Source organism: Eurytemora carolleeae, unplaced genomic scaffold (genome assembly GCF_000591075.1).
Source record: "Eurytemora carolleeae unplaced genomic scaffold, Eaff_2.0 scaffold697, whole genome shotgun sequence".
In the NCBI taxonomy this organism is placed as follows: domain Eukaryota; kingdom Metazoa; phylum Arthropoda; class Copepoda; order Calanoida; family Temoridae; genus Eurytemora; species Eurytemora carolleeae.
In genome coordinates this window covers 118,397-138,077 of record NW_019396609.1, presented here as the reverse complement: position 1 = coordinate 138,077, position 19,681 = coordinate 118,397, and the positions used below count along the sequence as shown (strand labels likewise).

Genomic DNA, 19,681 nt, shown 5'->3' with positions numbered 1-19,681 from the left:
GGATACAGCTTTACAAGATAATTGTTGAGTATTGGATACAGCTTTACAAGATAATTGTTGAGTATTGGATACAGCTTTACAAGATAATTGTTGAGTATAGGATACAGGTTTACAAGATAATTGTTGAGTATTGGATACAGCTTTACAAGATGATTGTTGAGTATAGCATACAGCTTTACAAGATGATTGTTGAGTATAGGATACAGCTTTACAAAATGATTGTTGAGTATAGGATACAGGTTTACAAGATAATTGTTTAGTATAGGATACAGGTTTACAAGATAATTGTTGAGTATAGGATACAGGTTTTCAAGATAATTGTTGAGTATAGGATACAGGTTTTCAAGATAATTGTTGAGTATAGGATACAGGTTTACAAGATAATTGTTGAGTATAGGATACAGGTTTTCAAGATAATTGTTAAATATAGGATACAGGTTTACAAGATAATTGTTAAGTTTAAGGATATGCAGGTTTTCAAGGTAATTAAGTTTAAGGATACAGGTTTTCAATATAATTGTTAAGTATAGGATACAGGATACAGGTTTACAAGATAATCGTTAAGTATAGGATACAGGATACTTGTTTTCTGGCTAATTTTACTGGATTTGCTAAATTATTGTTGAATATAGGATACAGGTTTACTGATAATTGTTGTGTGTAGGATACAGGTTTTACTAGACAATAGTTGAGTATTGGATACAGGTTTGCTAGATAATTGCTGAGTATAGAATACAGGTTTACTAGACAATTGTTGAGTATAGGATACAGGTTTACGATATAATTGTTGTGCAAGGGATACAGGTTTACAAAATAATTGTGAAGTATAGAATACAGGTTTACAAGATAATTGTTGAGTATAAAATGCAGGTTTATAAGATAATTGTTATGTACAGGATACAGGTTTACAAGATATTTGTGAAGTATAGGATACAGGTTTACAAGATAATTGTTGAGTATAGAATACAGGTTTAGAAGATAATTATTATGCACAGGATACAGGTTTACAATTTAATTGTTGAGTACAGGATACAGGTTTACAAGATAATCATTAAGTACAGGATACAGGTTTACAAGATAATTGTTATGTACAGGATTTAGGTTTACAAAATAATTGTTATGTACTGTATACAGGTTTACAAGATAATTTTTATGTACAGGATACAGGTTTACAAGATAATTGGTATGTAGAGGATACAGGTTTACAAGATAATTGTTATATACAGGACACAGGTTTACAAAATAATTGTTATATACAGGATACAGGTTTACAAAATAATTGTTATATACAGGATACAGGTTTACAGAATAATTGTTATATACAGGATACAGGTTTCCAAGATAATTAGGGTCCCACTAAACATGTCATATTTGATCATAAATAACAATCGTAAATTCAACGAAGACATATTATTACAAGGTTTATGAAAGATAAACCATATATTGGGAAGTTCAAAAGTTGATAGTTGATCCAGCTGTTGTTATTGATAGCAATCAACAATTAAACAATCTTAATGTCATCTCTGATCAATCTTAATGTTTTATCAGACACCTGTAGAATAGTTTTTAAATTCTTTATTTTAACTTTAGTTTATTATACACAATTAATTTGATGACATAGGTACTGGTTTAAGTGCGAACATTAATATACGTGTCCCGCACTAGATTCAGATGGTTTAAAACTGCACACACTCCTAAAAATGTTGGAATTAAAGAAACAATATTCATAATTTTGAATTATTATTACCTGGAATTTTCAGATTTGGTCTCTTCGCGACTGCGTCGACTTCTTCAATGATTAAACTGAGTTAAAAAGCAAATAAGTTCATCTATATAATAAAAGCGCTTCCCTCATATATATTTCTATATAAGACCACTACTGTTTTAAAATCTAAGTGAACTTAAACTTTAAATAAGTATGGGAGTGAGTATAGGCTGGGCTAAGTAAGTATATTACGGCATGCTTTTTTTAAAATTAACGGACAATTTTTTAAGGAACGGCTAAAACGAAAATGACTGTTCATGAAAAAAGGGGAAAAAATAAAGGTTTTTCTTAAAATGACAACTACCGTTCATTCAACTATGCTTAAAACTTAAAACAATAACTTTCAGAAGTAGATTAGTTAAGACAGATTTGCAGGTAATAAACTGCTCTGCGGGAGGAACATGTTGATCCGAAGCAGGTTGGAGAACTACGCCAGCAAATTTATTTTCCTGTATTTTCTCCTTTTCCTGATCCTTCAGGATTCCTAGTTCGGATTTAAGGAGAAAATAGATCCTCTACAAAACAACATTTATGTGTTTGCGACGTTTTGAATATTATGTCTTCTAATTTTGTTGTTGCTATTTTTACATGTGATAATCCTTAACAGCTCATTAACTGCTGACGCCTTACCGATCTCTAAAAGATTTTCCTTTAAACTGTGATAACAAAAAAATATATTGTTAACTGTCGTCCGTAACTTTACGGAATAAAGAAATTACTAACGGAACGATCAGTTCTTATTTTTCCTACCTCTGTATAAGGTCGAGCGTTTGGCCAATTTTGTATAACAATATTTAGAATATTTTTGTATGCATCTTTCAGGTAAGATCTGTTATAATACAAACATTTATAATACAATACAATATATAATATAATACAAACAAGCTTTTTAAGTAAAACCATGGCAGTTTATCTTAAATCAATTGTCAATTCTATATTTTTTTTTAATGTGCATAATTTCGCTCAAAATCTGTGTTACTTCGAAATGCTTTTGTTAGTTCGATAATCGTTGAAAAGGTAAGTTTTGTCTTGACTAGATATAAGAGAGTACAGAGATGTACTAACGGCTAAAATATGCGATATTTTCTACAGCATGTTTTATTGTGTATAACTGGAGTGCACGAACAATTAGCAGACTTCAGGGATATTTATCCTTTGGATACGAATATACCAAACCTTTAAAAAAAAGATCAAATTCATAGATTTTATGTTTTATGTTTAAAGTTAGAGTATTTTTTTAAATTATAAAATTTAACCCCTGTATGGGTGTTATGTGCAAAAAGGGGCTGTAGAGGGCAGTTATGAAAAATAATATAGCATGCCGTGACGGTTCGACTATAGGACTTCATATAGCAGTTTGTGTATAGCAGAGATGTCAAATATAGTGTAACATAACGTAAAATGTACGTTTCTGTATGTTACGTTGCAATAATATGTAACGTTTGGATATATTCTATATAACGTGAATGTTGAACGTTAATGTTATAGGAGCTTATACCTAACGTTAACGTTAGAGGAACATAACCCCAACATTAGCGTTTTTTGTTAACGTAACGTTATTTTTTCTAATATCTACACCTTGTTTGACCATAACGCGAAGAAAACGTTTTGTTTCCATGGGGAGCTTGAAAGTCTAACTTTAGAAAAATTAATTGTGATTTGATTGCATATCGTAATGAAAGGATTTCTATTTTAAAGTTCAACTTATAAATTGTATAACTGAAAAAATGCATTTCTGTTAATGAAATCGTTTTGAAGTATAAATTTCAATAAAGTAACGTATATCAGTTAAAAAGATATTTTGTAAATCAAAACATTTCATAACTTTCCTCTGAATACGAAATTGATAGTCTAACGTTAGATATATGTCTAATGAAAATATTGATCATTAAACTTTAGGCTATGAGGGCTGAGTTTTAATTTCAAATGTGTAACAATAATTCTGCCATCAAAACATTTCAAATCGTCTCTAATCTATCAATGTAAGAGATGACTGGTGAATATGACGGCAAAGACTAATGGTTTTCATTTCAAGTTTAAATGAAATGAGTTTATGCCAAAAACTCTAATTTTCATTTACTATATCTTTGCAACCAGATGTTGTAGACCATTGACATTGAGATATCAAAAGTTTAAACCATCAGGATTGAAAGATAAAGGGATTAGTATATTGGACAAAAACTTAGTTCCTTTCTAAGGTGTAAGCGAGTTTTTGTGTAACTTGCTATTAGTGAAAATTCAAATCTTATAAATGCATCTTGGACATTAAAAGTTTACGATTTGCCTTTGTTTAATGAAACCTACTAAAACTCTGGAAAAGGAAGACGACATTCAAGAAATTTTATATATATGCATTTTTCTCTTATAAAGCAAATAATCTACTAATAGCAAAAAACTATGAATTCTGTTATATAGAAGAAAATCCACCGGAGGGTCAGTTTGCAATTTGCTTTGAGTAAAAAATGGTGAAAATTAAACCTAAATTAAAGTAAAATAATTTAGAACTACTGTTCCACATCCAAAAGTGGGTTGCATTGCCAAATCTTAACAAATTTTATGAAAAAGGTCTTTTTTTGTAAGCTCGTCAGATACACTATAATAATTTCAAGTGATCCTCCATCTAAATGGGCTATGCTCGATTCCCAATGGTAACGTGTATACCTTTATCTGATTTATGATATGAAAATACAAACGTTTTCCTATCTTGTAAATGTAAGCCAGACATGTCACACCATAAATGGAAGGTCACTTGAAATTACGTCTCTAGCCCCTGTAAGACAAACCCTTCAGTTAAAGTCTAATGCTAAAAACGTTCATTCACAAAATTAAAAAATCGTTCAAATAAAAAAGTATAACATCTTTACATTGCTGCATTCTTCTACACATTCTCTAAAAAGGTTAGCAATACAGCAGCAACATACATGGTGAGTAAAAAAGCGATTAACGACACTAATTAGTTTAGCATGGTTTATGTTTTAGGATGAAAAATGCAAAAGTAGGAATGCAATTATCACGGAAAAAATCTTGTTATGATTTCATTTAGAAACAATAATACTTAATGAAGTGTAACATAAGAAACGTTCAGGCCTGAACATTTTACATACATTTACATACGTAGCGCATAGAAAATTTTGTCATATCTTTCTTTTGATTGCCAGTTGTGAAATAGTGTAACAAAAAAATTGACAGGAATTGCCAAAGCGTAAAAGAGCTTACTTTTTTCACTAACATTTTAAAAAGCTTAACATTTTATAAGATATTGAAGTGCAGAACATTCCTTACGTAACTTTTCTCTATGCCATAAAATTGCATAATGTGCAACGTAACGTTTCAAACGTTTATACTTTTGATGTACACTATCGTAACGAAAGCTAAAATCTAGAAAAATCAAAACGTTGACATCTGTAATATCTAAAGTTTGTGGTCTTGCCTGCAGTAAAACATGTGGGGAACTAAACTGTTTTCTATGCAGAATCAATCTCAAGGAAAGTACGACCATTCTTCAAAACTTTAAAATTGAATTTTCGGACAATTTTTCTTTATTCTGCTTTTTCCTTTGTTGGTTAGTAAATGATGGGAATCCCAACTCGATAAATGATATTTCAGGACTGATAAAACTCCCCTGCTCATCTTCATTCGTCTCATCATTCGTTATCTCTTCGCTCAAGAAATCCTGGAAAAATAAAAGAATGTTTAAAAGTACTTTTTTGCAATTACATATAAAAGTTTGTAAGATATCCCTAACATTCTCACCATGATTTCTAAAATCATGTTTGAAAAAGCAAAATATTTAATAACAAACTAATGTCAACCAGTGATTGTATCAAATATTTATAAAAACTATAATGCTTCAAAACTTATGTCCAAAGACTTTGTATCTTCTACATAAATGGAAGTAACATTTGGGTGTTTGTGTGTCTGTTTGTATGTCCGATAGAATCTATGATAGAATAATAAACAATATATTTTAAAAACATAACTTTGGTCAATGAATTCAGTTTTTGCCGCAAACTTTGATTTTCTAATCACCATATCTTTGAAACACAAAGTTATTTGTACACTTAGAACTTAAAACTATGAATTCTGTTAGATCAAACTGCAATCGAAGTATAAAAATATCATAGGTAGACTATTTGTTTTTGTACATGAAACTGAGGGCATGTAGGAATGTGTACACTTTTTGTGTTTACTTTATATGTATTTGATTCAGCAATCTAAACTGTAAACTTGAAAAAAGAAAATCTCAAATAAAGAATTGAATAGGAAAATAAATACGTAATTTATAATCCAGAGAAAGGAGGTCGTTTCTTTCGAAAACGACAAAGCTTGATACTCATGCCAATATTGGGATCAGTTCAGTAAGCTAATATTTAAAAGAATATTTAACAGAATTGAATTCTTTTTCCAGGTAAAAACAAGCAAAGCACATTTTAGTGATTCTAGAATTATGGAAACGAATGTAGCGATTTTTTAATCACAGAGTGCTATGAAACTGTGAATCAATTTTTGCGACTATATAGATCAAATTTAAAATGTTGCACCGCCTTGAAATTTAATTTTACTGAACTACATATATGAGTTACGCAGCACTTGTCACTAGATTTAGTTCATTAGAAGTTATATTGAATAATTTCGTATAAATTTTTGCCTGAGAGCATGCAACCTTATTATCTCATAAATTTCTTAATTTTGAAACCGTTTATTGAGACACACTGCATTTTATTTTCGCAAGATGTTGTTAAAACTTTATAATTAAACTATTGAGGCAACAACAAGTTCAGAACGAATTATCTTAAACAAAATTAAGCGGATGGGTTGCATTGTGAAATTAAAACTGAGAGCTTTAAAAGAACATTTTACAATGCACGGTATATAGTTTAATAAAAGAGCATCATTTTAAAACAAAATTAAACGGCTATCATCTGAGTAACATCTGAGTAAGCAATACAATGAAGATAATTCAAATTTTATTGTGTTTACAATTTTGAAAAATTATCAAAATTATTCAAACTTTGATCAAGAAAAGAATGGAAAAACTAGTCGCTTTGCTGCTTTTAAATGTTAACCTAGCCCTCCATTTTATTTTCCTTATCTATCTTATTTTTGAAACGTTTTTACTTCAGAACAAATGTAAACTATAATATACTAACAAAACAATCGATGATTTAAAAAATCCATTTTTAAAATAATTTACATAAAATGTGTTACAATAGAAAAGACTACACAAGATGGTAAAACTCAAATTTACAAGGAAAATTAAATAGAAGATCTGGCCCAATAAATGTTAAGAACATTTTATTCAATGTCAAATACAGTTCGTTTTAGATACAAATGGGAGTCCGATCAATAAAGGAGACTAATGAATACATGATACAAAATATCAAACCTTTATATTTGTACATTCTTAATCTTTGAATTTGTCAGTTTAAGCCCCCAAAAATTAAAATAAGTATTTTGTGTGATTTTTTTATTTGAAAGCTCTTGAAAAAAGTATGTGTCCAATAAATCTGTCAAAAATAGGTTTTTTTTGAAAACGTTCTTAAACCTTTCTAGCACATGTAAAACTAACTTTTATTTCGGTCAGTGTACTACGAATGACTGCTTAACGTACCGAAAACCTAGTATCCTGCCTGTATCGGAACATCATATTTTTATCTCTTATCAAAAATCCACACAAAAATGTTTTAGAGACTTAAAAATTTCAAATACAAAGCCCAACAAAAGTTGTAATTAGCAAAACCGAAAACTCTTCAAACAATTAGAACGGGATCTAAAGTTAAGTCTGGACTTAATTCAGGACCATCTTTTAATCAAATGACATTTTTTTTTTGGGGGGGGGATCTCTATACTCAAGGCTTTACACACATATTTAATGGTTAAAAGATATATTCCCTGAAATTTTTTCTGATACCACGAAACATGACCGTTGGTGAATATTTTTAAATGTCTTCTTCCATATAATGTGTTAAATATTCAAGACTTTTTGCAGTTTATTTCGTTAACAAATCATTTACTCAAATTTATTTGACTTTGAAATTAATTTTACTACAAGATGACTCTCATACAATATTTTTAAATATTCTCTTTGGTATCAAACAACTTCACAAATTATGGAAGAAGACATTTTAAAATATTAACCAACTGTCATGTTTCGTAGGACACCCTGTATCAGATAAAGAACTGGTGTCTTGGGATTCTCAAAAGTAAACAGATGGAAGATAATCTGCAGGATGAAAAGAGTATCGGAAAACTCAATGAAAAGAAAATTTATCGGAAATTCTTAAATTTTTTTCTATTTTAAGAAGAATTTACAAACATTCTGTGCTCCTTAGATAAGGATTTTAGTTGGACGATCAATGGTTTTTGAGATCATCAGTTTGACGATCAAAGGATAGTGAGATCAGTAGTTGAAAGATCACTGATTAGTGAGATCAGTTGTTGGACAATCAATGGCTAGTGAGCTCATTAGTTGGACGATCAATGGCTAGTGGGATCAGAAGTTGGACGATCAATGGCTAATGAGATGAATAATTGGTCGATCAACGGCTAGTGAGATCAGTAGTTGGACGATCACTGATTAGTGAGATCAGTAGCTTTGGACGATCAATGGCTGGTGATATTAGAAGTTGGACAATCAATGGCTAATTAGTAGTTGGACGATTGATGGTTAGTAAGATCAGTAGTTGGACGATCAATGGCTAGTGAGATATGTAGTTAGACGATTAATAGCTAATACGATGAATAATTGGAATAAATAATTCCTGACTGAGAATCAGGGGTGGATACAGGGGGGGGGGGCGGCAGGGCCTTTGCACCCCCTGACGATCTCCCTGAGATTTCAGAATAGCTTCTTAATACAGAAAAAAATATCTATCTTAAAAAAGTGTTCTGCGGCGCGTCTTTTGGTTCCTAAATCTGGATGTTTTTGTTCCGAAATAAATCACGCACCCCCCTCACTTAAATTCTGTATACGCCCCTGCTGAGAATCAAATCTTTAATTAAAAAAGTTTTATTTCTCGAGCAAATATTTACATTTTGAGAAAAGAGATGAATTGGAGAAGAAAATGCAAAAGAATCAACGAAAAGTTCAGATTATTTCCTAACTCCCCCCCCGTCACCCCTCCCCCACCGTCACCTCCCCCCTCCACCCTTTCCTGCTCCGTCCTTAATCTCACAACAAACGCCAAAGTTTTGATGATTAAACATTTTTAATTTCTATTTTATTATTCAGAAGGGTTTAAACAATTGTAAGCATAGATTATTTTAAAATTTGTTTTTATTATTTCAAAAATCTACACTGTATGTTGCAATTTATTAAAGACGTGAATATATATGTAACCGTCATGCTTTAATATTAAATTAGGTGTATACTATGGCACAGTTCTGTAAATTTTAATTGTTTTCAGAATTTTCTTCAAAAAATTATTTCAAATTCGGAAAATAAATACAATTCAATCAAAGTAATATTTTTTAGTAGTTTTTATTTCTGCTTTGTTAAGAAGGTACAGTTTGTAGACTTACTTGTTCTCCGTTTCTCGAAGGCATCTTTTTAGATTGAACCCAAATATATTCTTAAGAGGCTTAATCCTTCTCGCAAAAAGAAAAATTTTCTGTCCAAAAAATGTGTAACATTTGTTAATATGACATAACATTCTGACACGATATAACAGGCTATAAATTCATTAAATTCTTTAAATATCTTTAAACGCATTTTCAATATCATACTTAGCAATTATGTTTTGTAGAAATCATTTTTTTAAAAGTACCTGCTCAATTAAATCTTTGTTTTCGTCGTCTTCCTCATCTCTCTGTAGAATTTTGGCGCCAAAATAGACCAGAACCTAAATTTAAAATATTTGCTTGTAAGTATTAAACATATTGAGATGACACTCAAAATATTTGATGTCAATTAATTCAGATCTAAAATATGTAGAACAAATATAAGTTAAATTCGTTCAAATCCGTGAAACTTTTAAATCGTTATTCATTGTCAAATATTTTATGTATATGGAGATTTAATGGTATTTACAGAAAGGTCAGAGCCCACAACTTAAGACAGGGTACGCCATGAAACTCAGTATCGGAAACCCGGTTTCACGAATAGGGTAAAACAATTTTGTAGATATCAATATATTTTATTTTATATGGTTAGTTTTATATTCTTAATTTATCATCTACTTCTTGATGTTAATATACGCAAATGTAGGAATAGGAAACTCGGTAGTTTTGTTCAACGATATTCTTTTAAATTTCCCGCTCAGGAGAAACTATAGAAGAGGCCTGAGCTTTGTTAACGAACGATTTTTAAAATAAAAGGTTAAAACACGGTATCTACTTTTCATTTTTATCTCGCCAATACTTAAAGATAAGTACAGGGTGTCCTAAGAAACATGACAGTTTGTGAATAGTTTTAAATGTCTTTTTCCACATACTTATTATAAATTAAAGACTTTTTGCAATTTTTTTTTTTAATGTTTAACTCATACTGTGAAGTAAATTTTACTATAATATAACTGTCATACAAAAAATGTTAATTGTCTCTAATTAGTATCAAACAACTTATCAAATTATGGAAGAAGACATTTTAAACTATTTCACTTATGTGAACGAACAAATTTTCAAAAGATTTAAAAAACGATAACTTTAATTAACGAACGATTTTTAAAAAAAACTCACGAAAAGGTTCATTGACAAACATCTCTTAGACGCCTGCGTATTTGCCTACAGTAAAAACCAGAAAACTCTGGAATAGGAAGTCGACTTTTAGGCTCAAGTTATGACTTTAAATAGGCCAATGAACATGAGACGCAGACATTGTGCAATGTAAACAGACTAATATCCTTAATAAATGTTATAAAAACTTACTAGTACAACTATTTGCTTTGTAACAACCTCGAACGCACATCAGTATCGCTTTAATGTCGTCTTCATATTCTACAGTTTTCTGGCTATCACTGTAGAATAGAATAAAGAATCATATCAAGACAAAGAAAATCTCTCAATAATTGGATTTTAAAAAATAATGTGAAATTTTGTAAATGAACAAACGAAACTGTTCAGTTTCAACTCACTATAGAATAAATGTTTATAAATAAATAAAAATAATCCGGCATTATAACAGGCTGGTATTTTCGTTTGATTGACCGAGCATATCGAAAAATATACAAACATGCCAAATCCTGGGGAAAATATTGACACATAAAAAGCATTTAAATAATTTAATATGCCATTTGATTTTTCTTTTTACAGTTAAATAACAAAAATGGACGTATGGTACAACAACAGAGAAAATCAGTTTACTGTAAGATACAGAGGAACAAATATTCGGGTAAGTTTTGTGCGCTGCAGCAACCCACTTAAGAGACTGCAATTACAAGTCACCCGGTCCATTTAAAGATGTGCCTCGGTATCAGCTTAAAACCTTTATCTGATCAAAAACGTGGGAGATATCGATGTTAAAGCTTGGCAAGGGCTCAGCTACATTTTGCCTAGTCACAATTTGCCTAGTCACATTTTGCCTAGTCACATTTTGCCTAGTTACAACTTGCCTAGTCACATTTTGCCTAGGTAACAGTTTGCCTAGGTAACATTTTGCCTAATAACATTTTGCCTAGGGTAACATTTTGCCTAGAGTAACAAAGGAGCGAATTTTTCGCCTAGTCTATAATTTTTTCACAAAGAAATTTTCAACAATCCGATAATTTTTTTTTAAATCCGCAATTTATTTTTCAAAAATTGCGCAATTTTTTTTTAATAATTCAATTTTCTGTAAACCAATCAGATCGAGAGACACATTGAAAATGGCTCCCATGATAACTGTATGGCTTACCATGTGGGGTAAGCCCAACTACAGGGATAAGAATAACCATGGCCTTACCAACAAGCTGCTGAAAATTAAAGCCACAGAAAAGATTGAGAAATAAGATAAATAATGATAAATAAAGATAAAACCTGTACAAGATACAATTCAATTGTCCTATAACATTTAATTAATTAAAATTGAACTGGTTAAGCTTAAAAAAAATGTTTAATTTTTGACAAAATTTGTTATAAAAAAAGCAATAGGCAAAAAACATGCTCTTGCGTTACCTAGGCAAAATGTTACCCTAGGCAAAATGTTACTAGGCAAACTTGAACTAGGCAAAAAGTTACCTAGGCAAAATGTTACCTAGGCAAAAGTGAACTAGGCAAAATGTGACTAGGCAAAATGTGACTAGGCAAAATGTGACTAGGCAAATTGTGACTAGGCAAAATGTAGCTGAGCCTTGGCAAGTGTTCAGTTCTGACAATACAGAAATTGAGTGTTTGTCGCAAACTCAAACATTGTAACCAGATGGTGTAAACTTTAGATTATTTGATCTAACAGCGTTTATGTTTAAAAATATCTATGGTCTAAAACATTAGGTTGCAAAGATACAGAGACTAGAAAATCTGAGTTTGTGGAAAGGATGTCTCATTTAATGAAAAACCACTATCGAAAGTAATCATGTTTCAATTATAATCATAGAGAATAGAATATATAGAGAAGAATTTAATGGAAAAAAGTGTAAAACGGCCATTTTGTTGTACTGTTTCTATACTGCAGGTGTACTTCACATATTTATGCTATATAACCTGTTGGGCCTTGGAACATCATTTTATAGAAAATCTAAAATTATTGTTAAAAGAAAACCAAATTATGAAATAGGCTGGTTTCATAATTGACCAATGATCATTTCACATAGACTCTATGCCTTCCACTTTACAAATGATGATTGTCCGTAATAACTATGAATCAAATGATGTTTTTATTCATCTAATTCATTATAAAGTTTATTTAACAGTTTTAAAAATTCGAAATTGAAATGTATAGTCTAGGGAACATACTGTATTAATGTACTCTACTGCATATAGTATGTGAACATTTACATGATTTGTACACTTTGAACTCCCTTTTAGACTGAAAGGGACTGAAAAAATTCATACCGAGAGATTCTTTTAATTCCTCTCTATATATTCTTTTCTCTATGATTATAATACTTTGATCATTAACTTGTATTTGGACAAAAGTTCAAAGTGTAAAGGTGTCAATCAATGAAAAGTCACTTCAGTATCTTTACAAAATTGATATGTAGAATTTAGCGTTGAGGTTATTATTATAGGATTTTATATCAATACAAAAAAGACGACTTTTCATTGTAAGTTTTGATTTTTAACCCTATTCCCGCTGGGGGGGGGGGGTCAATTTGATCCCCCCCTGTAGTTTTTTTTACATAACTCAAAAAGTATTGGTCTGAGGCTGTTGAAATTTTCTGACTTTTCCTACATACCCAAAGCCCTCCCTTTAGGCCTATAACCGGGCTTTAATACTAACTGCCTGAGTCCTCAGGCACACTGCCTGAATGACTGCTTTTGCCTGTAGCAAACTAAATCTTTGTTTTGACCCACTTTCACTTGTCAGATCTTGATAAAATTTAGCTTTTTGGAAAGCTTATGACATAAGGAAACGGATTGCACAAGTTTTGCGAAAAAAAAATTGCAAATTTTTTGCAAACAACCTGTCAAAGGAAATTTGCACATTTTTAGTTTTTCTTGATTAAAAATCAGGTTATTTAAAGTTTTGCAAAAATTTTTGCATATTTGAAATGGCATGGTCAAGGGCTTTTCAAAAATGTATAATTTGTCATTTTTTGGACAAATTTTTTTTTGCAAACATTTTTACTATAAAACTGGATTTTGCGATAAAAAATTCAATTTTCGCAAATTTGCAAATTTTTTTGCAGATTCTAAAAGTAGAGCACAAGAGCTTTCTAATGATGTATCATTTGTCATATTTGGACATAAAACATGGGATTTAGAGGGGGGGTCAAATTGACCCCCCCCCAGCGTATCCTGGTTTTCAAGTACCCCAGCGGGGATAGGGTTAACAAGCCTAAAACCAAACAAATAGAAGCTGTAAAATTGAGAGTTTCTCTTTATTTTCATGCTTATGTCAATGCTGTTTGAAAGCTTGGTAGAAATCAAAATTTAAATCGATAGTCGTCTTAATTGTATTAATATATATGTCACATTAACCAAAATAAACTGATAAAATACATGGAAGAAAATCAAAGTTAAACTTAAAAATAAAGCTTCTGTCTTTTTCAGTATATTTTCTTAAAACCAGGAAAATGTAAATTAATTTTTAATTTTTATAACTATCTCTTAGCCATTTATTATTACTAGATAAATATCTACACTTTTTAACTATCTCTAGTTATTTATTATTACTTATAGATAAATATATAACATTTTTTTAACTATCTCTCTGGTAATTTACTATTACTAGATAAATATCTAAACTTTTTAACTATCTCTCAGTTATTTATCATTATACTAGATAAATATCTAAACTTTTTAACTATCTCTCAGTTATTTATCATTACTAGATAAATATCTAAACTTTTTAACTATCTCTCAGTTATTTATCATTACTAGATAAATATCCAAACCTTTTAACTATCTCTCAGTTATTTATTATTACAAGATAAATATCTAAACTTTTTAACTATCTCTCAATTATTTATTATCACTAGATAAATATCTAAACTTTTTAACTATCTCTCAGTTATTTATTATCACTAGATAAATATCTAAACTTTTTAACTATCTCTCAGTTATTTATTATCACTAGATAAATATCTAAAAGATAAAAAGTGAGTCTTATTTTGTTCTATCACTGAACACTGTATGACCAAAAGTTCCTGGCTCTTTGAATAAAAGTAAAAATAATAGGTCTAAGTCTTAGATGTATAAAAACGATAAATAAGTAAAAAAAAAGTTTCGGATTTTGATTCGATATTTGAACTTTTTGAGATTACAATTTTGCACATTTTCTTCCTGATAAAAAAGTAAAAGAAATGAATTTACGACGACGACTGCAGTAAATAGCTCACCAGACACGTGACTAGGAGACCTAGAAGACCAAGACAGAAGGAAGCAAGAAGAAGAATCAGGTTTCCATCTTCAGCCTAAATACAACAAAAATATCGAACACACTGTAAAAAAATAGAACAGTTCTCACTATTAAAAACACTGGGGAAAATAAGTAAGATCTCGCTATTAAACGCACTTTAAAAAATAAATAAGATCTCACTATTAAACACACTGTAAACAAATCCTTCTCATTATTACACACACTGTATAAAACATATTAGTTCTGTATATTAAAAACACTATTAAAAATAAATAAGATCTCACTATTAAACTCACTGTAAAAATAGATTAGTTCTCACTTTTAAACACACTTTAAAGAAATAAATTAGTACTCACTATCAAACACACTTTTAAAAATAAATAGGCTCTCACTATTAAAAAAGTGTTTCCTTGTAAATGTACACCGCATCGCCTTGCAGATCTAGCAAGTTTCAGAGATATAATAGATCTCCCGATTTCCTAGATCTCAAAAACGCCAGCTATAAGAAATACAAAATATCGGGATTAAATTGTGTGTCTGTGGATAGAGTATTTTCAAATGACCATTCCATGCGAAAATGGCAATGCCAGATTCACCTAGAAACCTTAATCTAGGTTAATCTCTATAGTATTCAATCATCTTTATTTTACATAAATAGCTGTAATATCTGTTTGTGTGTCCAATCATAACTTAGGACCCCTTGACTTATTTGACTGTGGAACATGTTAAAACCAGGAGAATCTTTTTAACTTGGTTTAAAATGTTTAAATTAAGATTTTAGAATATTTTAGATAACGTTTAGTTTCTAGGCATTGCTGGGTCTTGAAGGTAGTTAATCAAAAAAATTTTTATTTAGGTAGCCATGTTTAAAAGTTTTAACCACTGGATGTTGGAGTAAACAGTTTCTTCCTATGCAAATGAAAGTTTTATTTGCATTCAGACCAATATATGTTGAAAACTGAAGGTTTCAGGCGAATACAGAAAGTTTTCAAAGGAAAATAATTAAAGTGACTATTAAGTATAAGCGTATTTTATTTCTTTGAAAATTATGGATGATAATTTATGACGTTCAAAACGATAGTTTTAAGAGGAAAAATTATTGTTTTCTTTTTTAAGCAAAAAACGATCTTATTAAAAAAACGTTGTTTAACCAATTTTTTAGATTTAAATAAGTTCGTATTCATTTAGTTTCAACGTTAACCAACCGGTCAAAGTCGTTTTTTAAACGAATAAAATGCTCAGTCCTTTCGCACTGGTTAGTTCAAGTCACTCTCCACTAAACAATACTTTTTCTTCGGCCAGTGTACTGCAAATTACTGGAGAACCCACCGAACGCTTAGTTTAGGGTGAAGTTTGGTTTTGGATGCCAACTTACGCTTTGCGTTGGACGTTGTTCCTAGGGAACGATCGTTCCTAAACAGGAATAAACAGAATGGAACGGAAAAAAACAAGTTTAAAATGTAGGAACGCGGAACAATCGTTCTTTTATAGGCACTCATGGAACGGAAAGGGCAATTTCTAAAAAGTAGAAAAACGTCCATCCCTACTTTCCTAAACATATAGTTAGGGTGTTACATTCTTGCTAGGGATGTTAACGTTTTCATTTTTCAGAAAAACGATCGTTTCGTTAAGAAAACGACGACAAAAAATCGTAAACGAAACGATCGTTTTTAAAAACGATGGTTTTTTTTAAAAGTTCGTTTTTTAAAAATGGTCGTTTTTAAAACGATCGTTTTTCAAAACGCTCGTTTTTCAAAACGCTCGTTTTTCAAAACGCTCGTTTTTCAAAACGATCGTTTTTCAAAATGATCGTTTTTATAAAATTCGTCGTTTCGTTAACGATCGTTAACGACGACCCTTCGTTAACGATCGTTAACGACGACCTTTCGTNACCTGAAGGGCATCTGTACTTATCATTGAGTAGTTTTTAAGAAAACATCAAGGAGTTTAACTCCCCCACAACTGTTAAACTTCGTGTAAGACGACATTCAATAAAGTTGATGTAATTTTTTTCCAAAAACGACCGTTTTGATAAAGTTCGTCGTTTCGTTAACGATCGTTAACGACAACCCTTCGTTAACGATCGTTAACGACGACCTTTCGTTAACGATCGTTAACGACGACCCTTCGTTAATGATCGTTGACGACGACCCTTCGTTAACGATCGTTAACATAATTGTCAATAAAATTCTTTTTCAAAAACGATAGTTTTTTCAAAAACGATAGTTTTTTTTTAAAAACAATCGTATAAAAAACGGTCGCAAATCGTTTTAATAACGATCGTTTACAGAAACGATTGCTATTCGTTTTCTAAAAGTTCAAAACGAGTGGGTCGTTTTAAAAAACGATCGTTTTTTTCCGAAAACGAAACGATCGTTTTTGAAAACGAAACAAAAAACTATCGTTTAACGATCGTTTAACGATCGTTTTCAAAAACGATTAACAACCCTAATTCTTGCACACGCGGCGATCCCTGTATTTTTTTGTAATCCGGCGCTCGCACAAAACTGACTACCAGAAAGACAATATTAAAAAATTAAAATCTAAATGTAAAATACCTTTTCTTGGCTGAGGTATAGATGTTCAAGTTTTCCAGATTTGACATAAACATGTACAGGGTTCCCAGCTACCATCAACACTCTCAGATTCATCAGTCTAGATTTAGAAAAAATATTTTATCGGGAATTCTATTTTTGAAAACTTAAAATCCTAAATTATAAGAAATCAAAATAACAAAAAAGACTACGAATGCATTTTATTTTAAAACTGTAAAACCTAAATTGTAGTTTTATTATCATATAAAATGAACTTGTCTTTTAAAGATTTACTTGACTTAACAATATTTGAGAGTTTCAGTAAAGATATAAGATACTTATTTTTTGATTTATTGGTTGGAATATAAAGTATATTGGAAAAATTATATTTTAGGTTTCAAACTTGGAAAAAGGAACATTCTTCTTTATATTTCTTATTATAATACCTTTGCACTTTTCAGCGGTGTAGCATAAATTTATAAAATATAAAATTCTTGAGTTTGAACCCTTTTCGCACCGATGAAATGGTGCTCTTTTCGATTTTATTTTTTAGATAAAGGAAATAAATACAGCGCAGTTTTGAAATATACATTCTTTAAAAATGTATACTTGAGCTATAGGGAGGCAAAATCAAAGGACAAGGCGCTGCAACGCTTAAAATTCGACCCAGTAACATAATTTTATGTCAAAACATTTTCCAATAATCCAGCATCTGAATATTTCTTTTGTAAAGGGAAAAAGTAAAATGTGAAATAGGGAAGGAGCGGGGTGGAAATGAGTAAAATAGGGAAGGAGTGGGGTGGAAATGAGTAAAATAGGGAGGGAACGGGGTGGAAATGAGTAAAATAGGGAAGGAGCGGGGTGGAAATGAGTAAATTAGGGAGGGAACGGGGTGGAAATGAGTAAAATAGGGAAGGAGCGGGGTGGAAATGAGTAAAATAGGGAGGGAACGGGGTGGAAATGAGTAAAATAGGGAAGGAGCGGGGTGGAAATGAGTAAAATAGGGAAGGATCGGGGTGGAAATGGGTAAAATAGGGAGGGAACAGGGTGGAAATGAGTAAAGTAGGGAGAGAGGGGGTGGAAAGGAGTAAAATTTCCCAAATGCCTAGGCATTTGTGAATTTCCCACTTTTCCCAATTTTGATAATCCTCCCAAAAAATATAAATAAAGAGGAACCGCCTTATCTGATGCGTCAAATCTGTGTACTGACAAAGAATCCTGAGATGAGATTTTAAAAGCTTAAACCCGACTAAAACCCAAACCCGGGCTTAGATAGAACCCAAGTCAGGATTGGTTCTGATTCGACCAATGAGAGACTGTTTTGCAAGCTTTCTTTCTGTAGCAGACATAATGCCGTCAGATTAGCTGTAACAAGGAGATGTAAATTTAGAAAATTCAAACTTTATGTAGATAAATATTTTTCATAGTATGTTTATTTTATATAATTAATAAAATTTGACACCTCAAATAATTCCCGAGATTTTAAACGTACAAATATAAAAGATTTTACGAAATTTACAATCATCAGCTGCTGAAGTCTCGAGCCTTAAAGAGAGTAAACCCCAAGATGGTTGGTTCTTACTAGACTCAAGGCCATCCAAAAACCCGGGTTTTGACTTGAGCTTTACTTGGGTCTAAGCAGACGCAAAGACCGGGTTTTAGTCGGGTTTAAGCTTTTAAAATCTCATCTCAGGTTNGGCGTCAAGATCTCCGGGATACAATCGTAAAATTGTGGGATGACTAATTTCGTTTATATTACTCTCAGACAGTACAGATCATAATTTGCGTACATTTGAATTGGGCGTTCTAAGTGTAGTTCCTTGATCCATCAGGCTTGTACAAGGCCAAAGCCTAAACTTTAATGCAGCCTGTCTGGCACGTTTTGAAAGTGAACAAAAAGTAAGAAAAATAATTATTTACCTGGTGTGAACATAGTGAAGGGTTGGCTTATCCAAGGATATATTTAATACAGCTTGCTCCACACTTGATCGAACTAAATAATATATGTTTGTTTTTTTATTTTAGGGAAAATATTACACATTACATAGTGGATTCTTAACTTTTATTTCTTTGAAACCTGTTACTATAAGTTATTTTAAAATCAAAATCAAATAAAGTTTTCGGAAATAACAAGGTGTACCAAATACATTAAGACAATAGTTAGCAAAGCAAACAGAAATAAAAAACTATATCATTTTGATAAAATTATCCAATAATTCAGTATATGTAATATTCTATTATTTGGGGATAAATTAAATACAGAAAAAAAGTTGTAAATTTTTCAGTAAATTTATTCACACAGCCGCCCACATCTTTCTCACTCTATAATGTTGACAAATGTTAAGCATATACAGAGTTATCCGCTGTAAAGACGACCTCAAACTCTTAAAATTTTACGATTTCAAGGTGTGACTTTTGCTTTTAACCCTATTCCTGCTGGGGGGGGGG

The 19,681-nt window shown here is 31.0% G+C and overlaps 1 protein-coding gene across 2 annotated transcripts in view; it reads right to left on the bottom strand.

The window, feature by feature from the left end:
• Positions 1 to 1,560: 1,560 nt before the first annotated feature.
• Positions 1,561 to 19,681, bottom strand: part of LOC111706238 (uncharacterized) — a 131,560-nt gene continuing 113,439 nt past the window's right edge. For both annotated transcript variants that reach the window (XM_023479059.1, XM_023479060.1), the window contains exons 66-72: positions 19,154 to 19,226; positions 17,258 to 17,354; positions 14,680 to 14,754; positions 9,532 to 9,606; positions 5,320 to 5,438; positions 1,748 to 1,803; positions 1,561 to 1,694 (exon numbers count right to left, since the gene is read on the bottom strand). In XM_023479059.1, the coding sequence (XP_023334827.1) occupies positions 1,630 to 1,694; positions 1,748 to 1,803; positions 5,320 to 5,438; positions 9,532 to 9,606; positions 14,680 to 14,754; positions 17,258 to 17,354; positions 19,154 to 19,226 (560 nt within the window). In that variant the 3' untranslated portion in view covers positions 1,561 to 1,629. The remainder of the gene's footprint in view (positions 1,695 to 1,747; positions 1,804 to 5,319; positions 5,439 to 9,531; positions 9,607 to 14,679; positions 14,755 to 17,257; positions 17,355 to 19,153; positions 19,227 to 19,681) is intronic.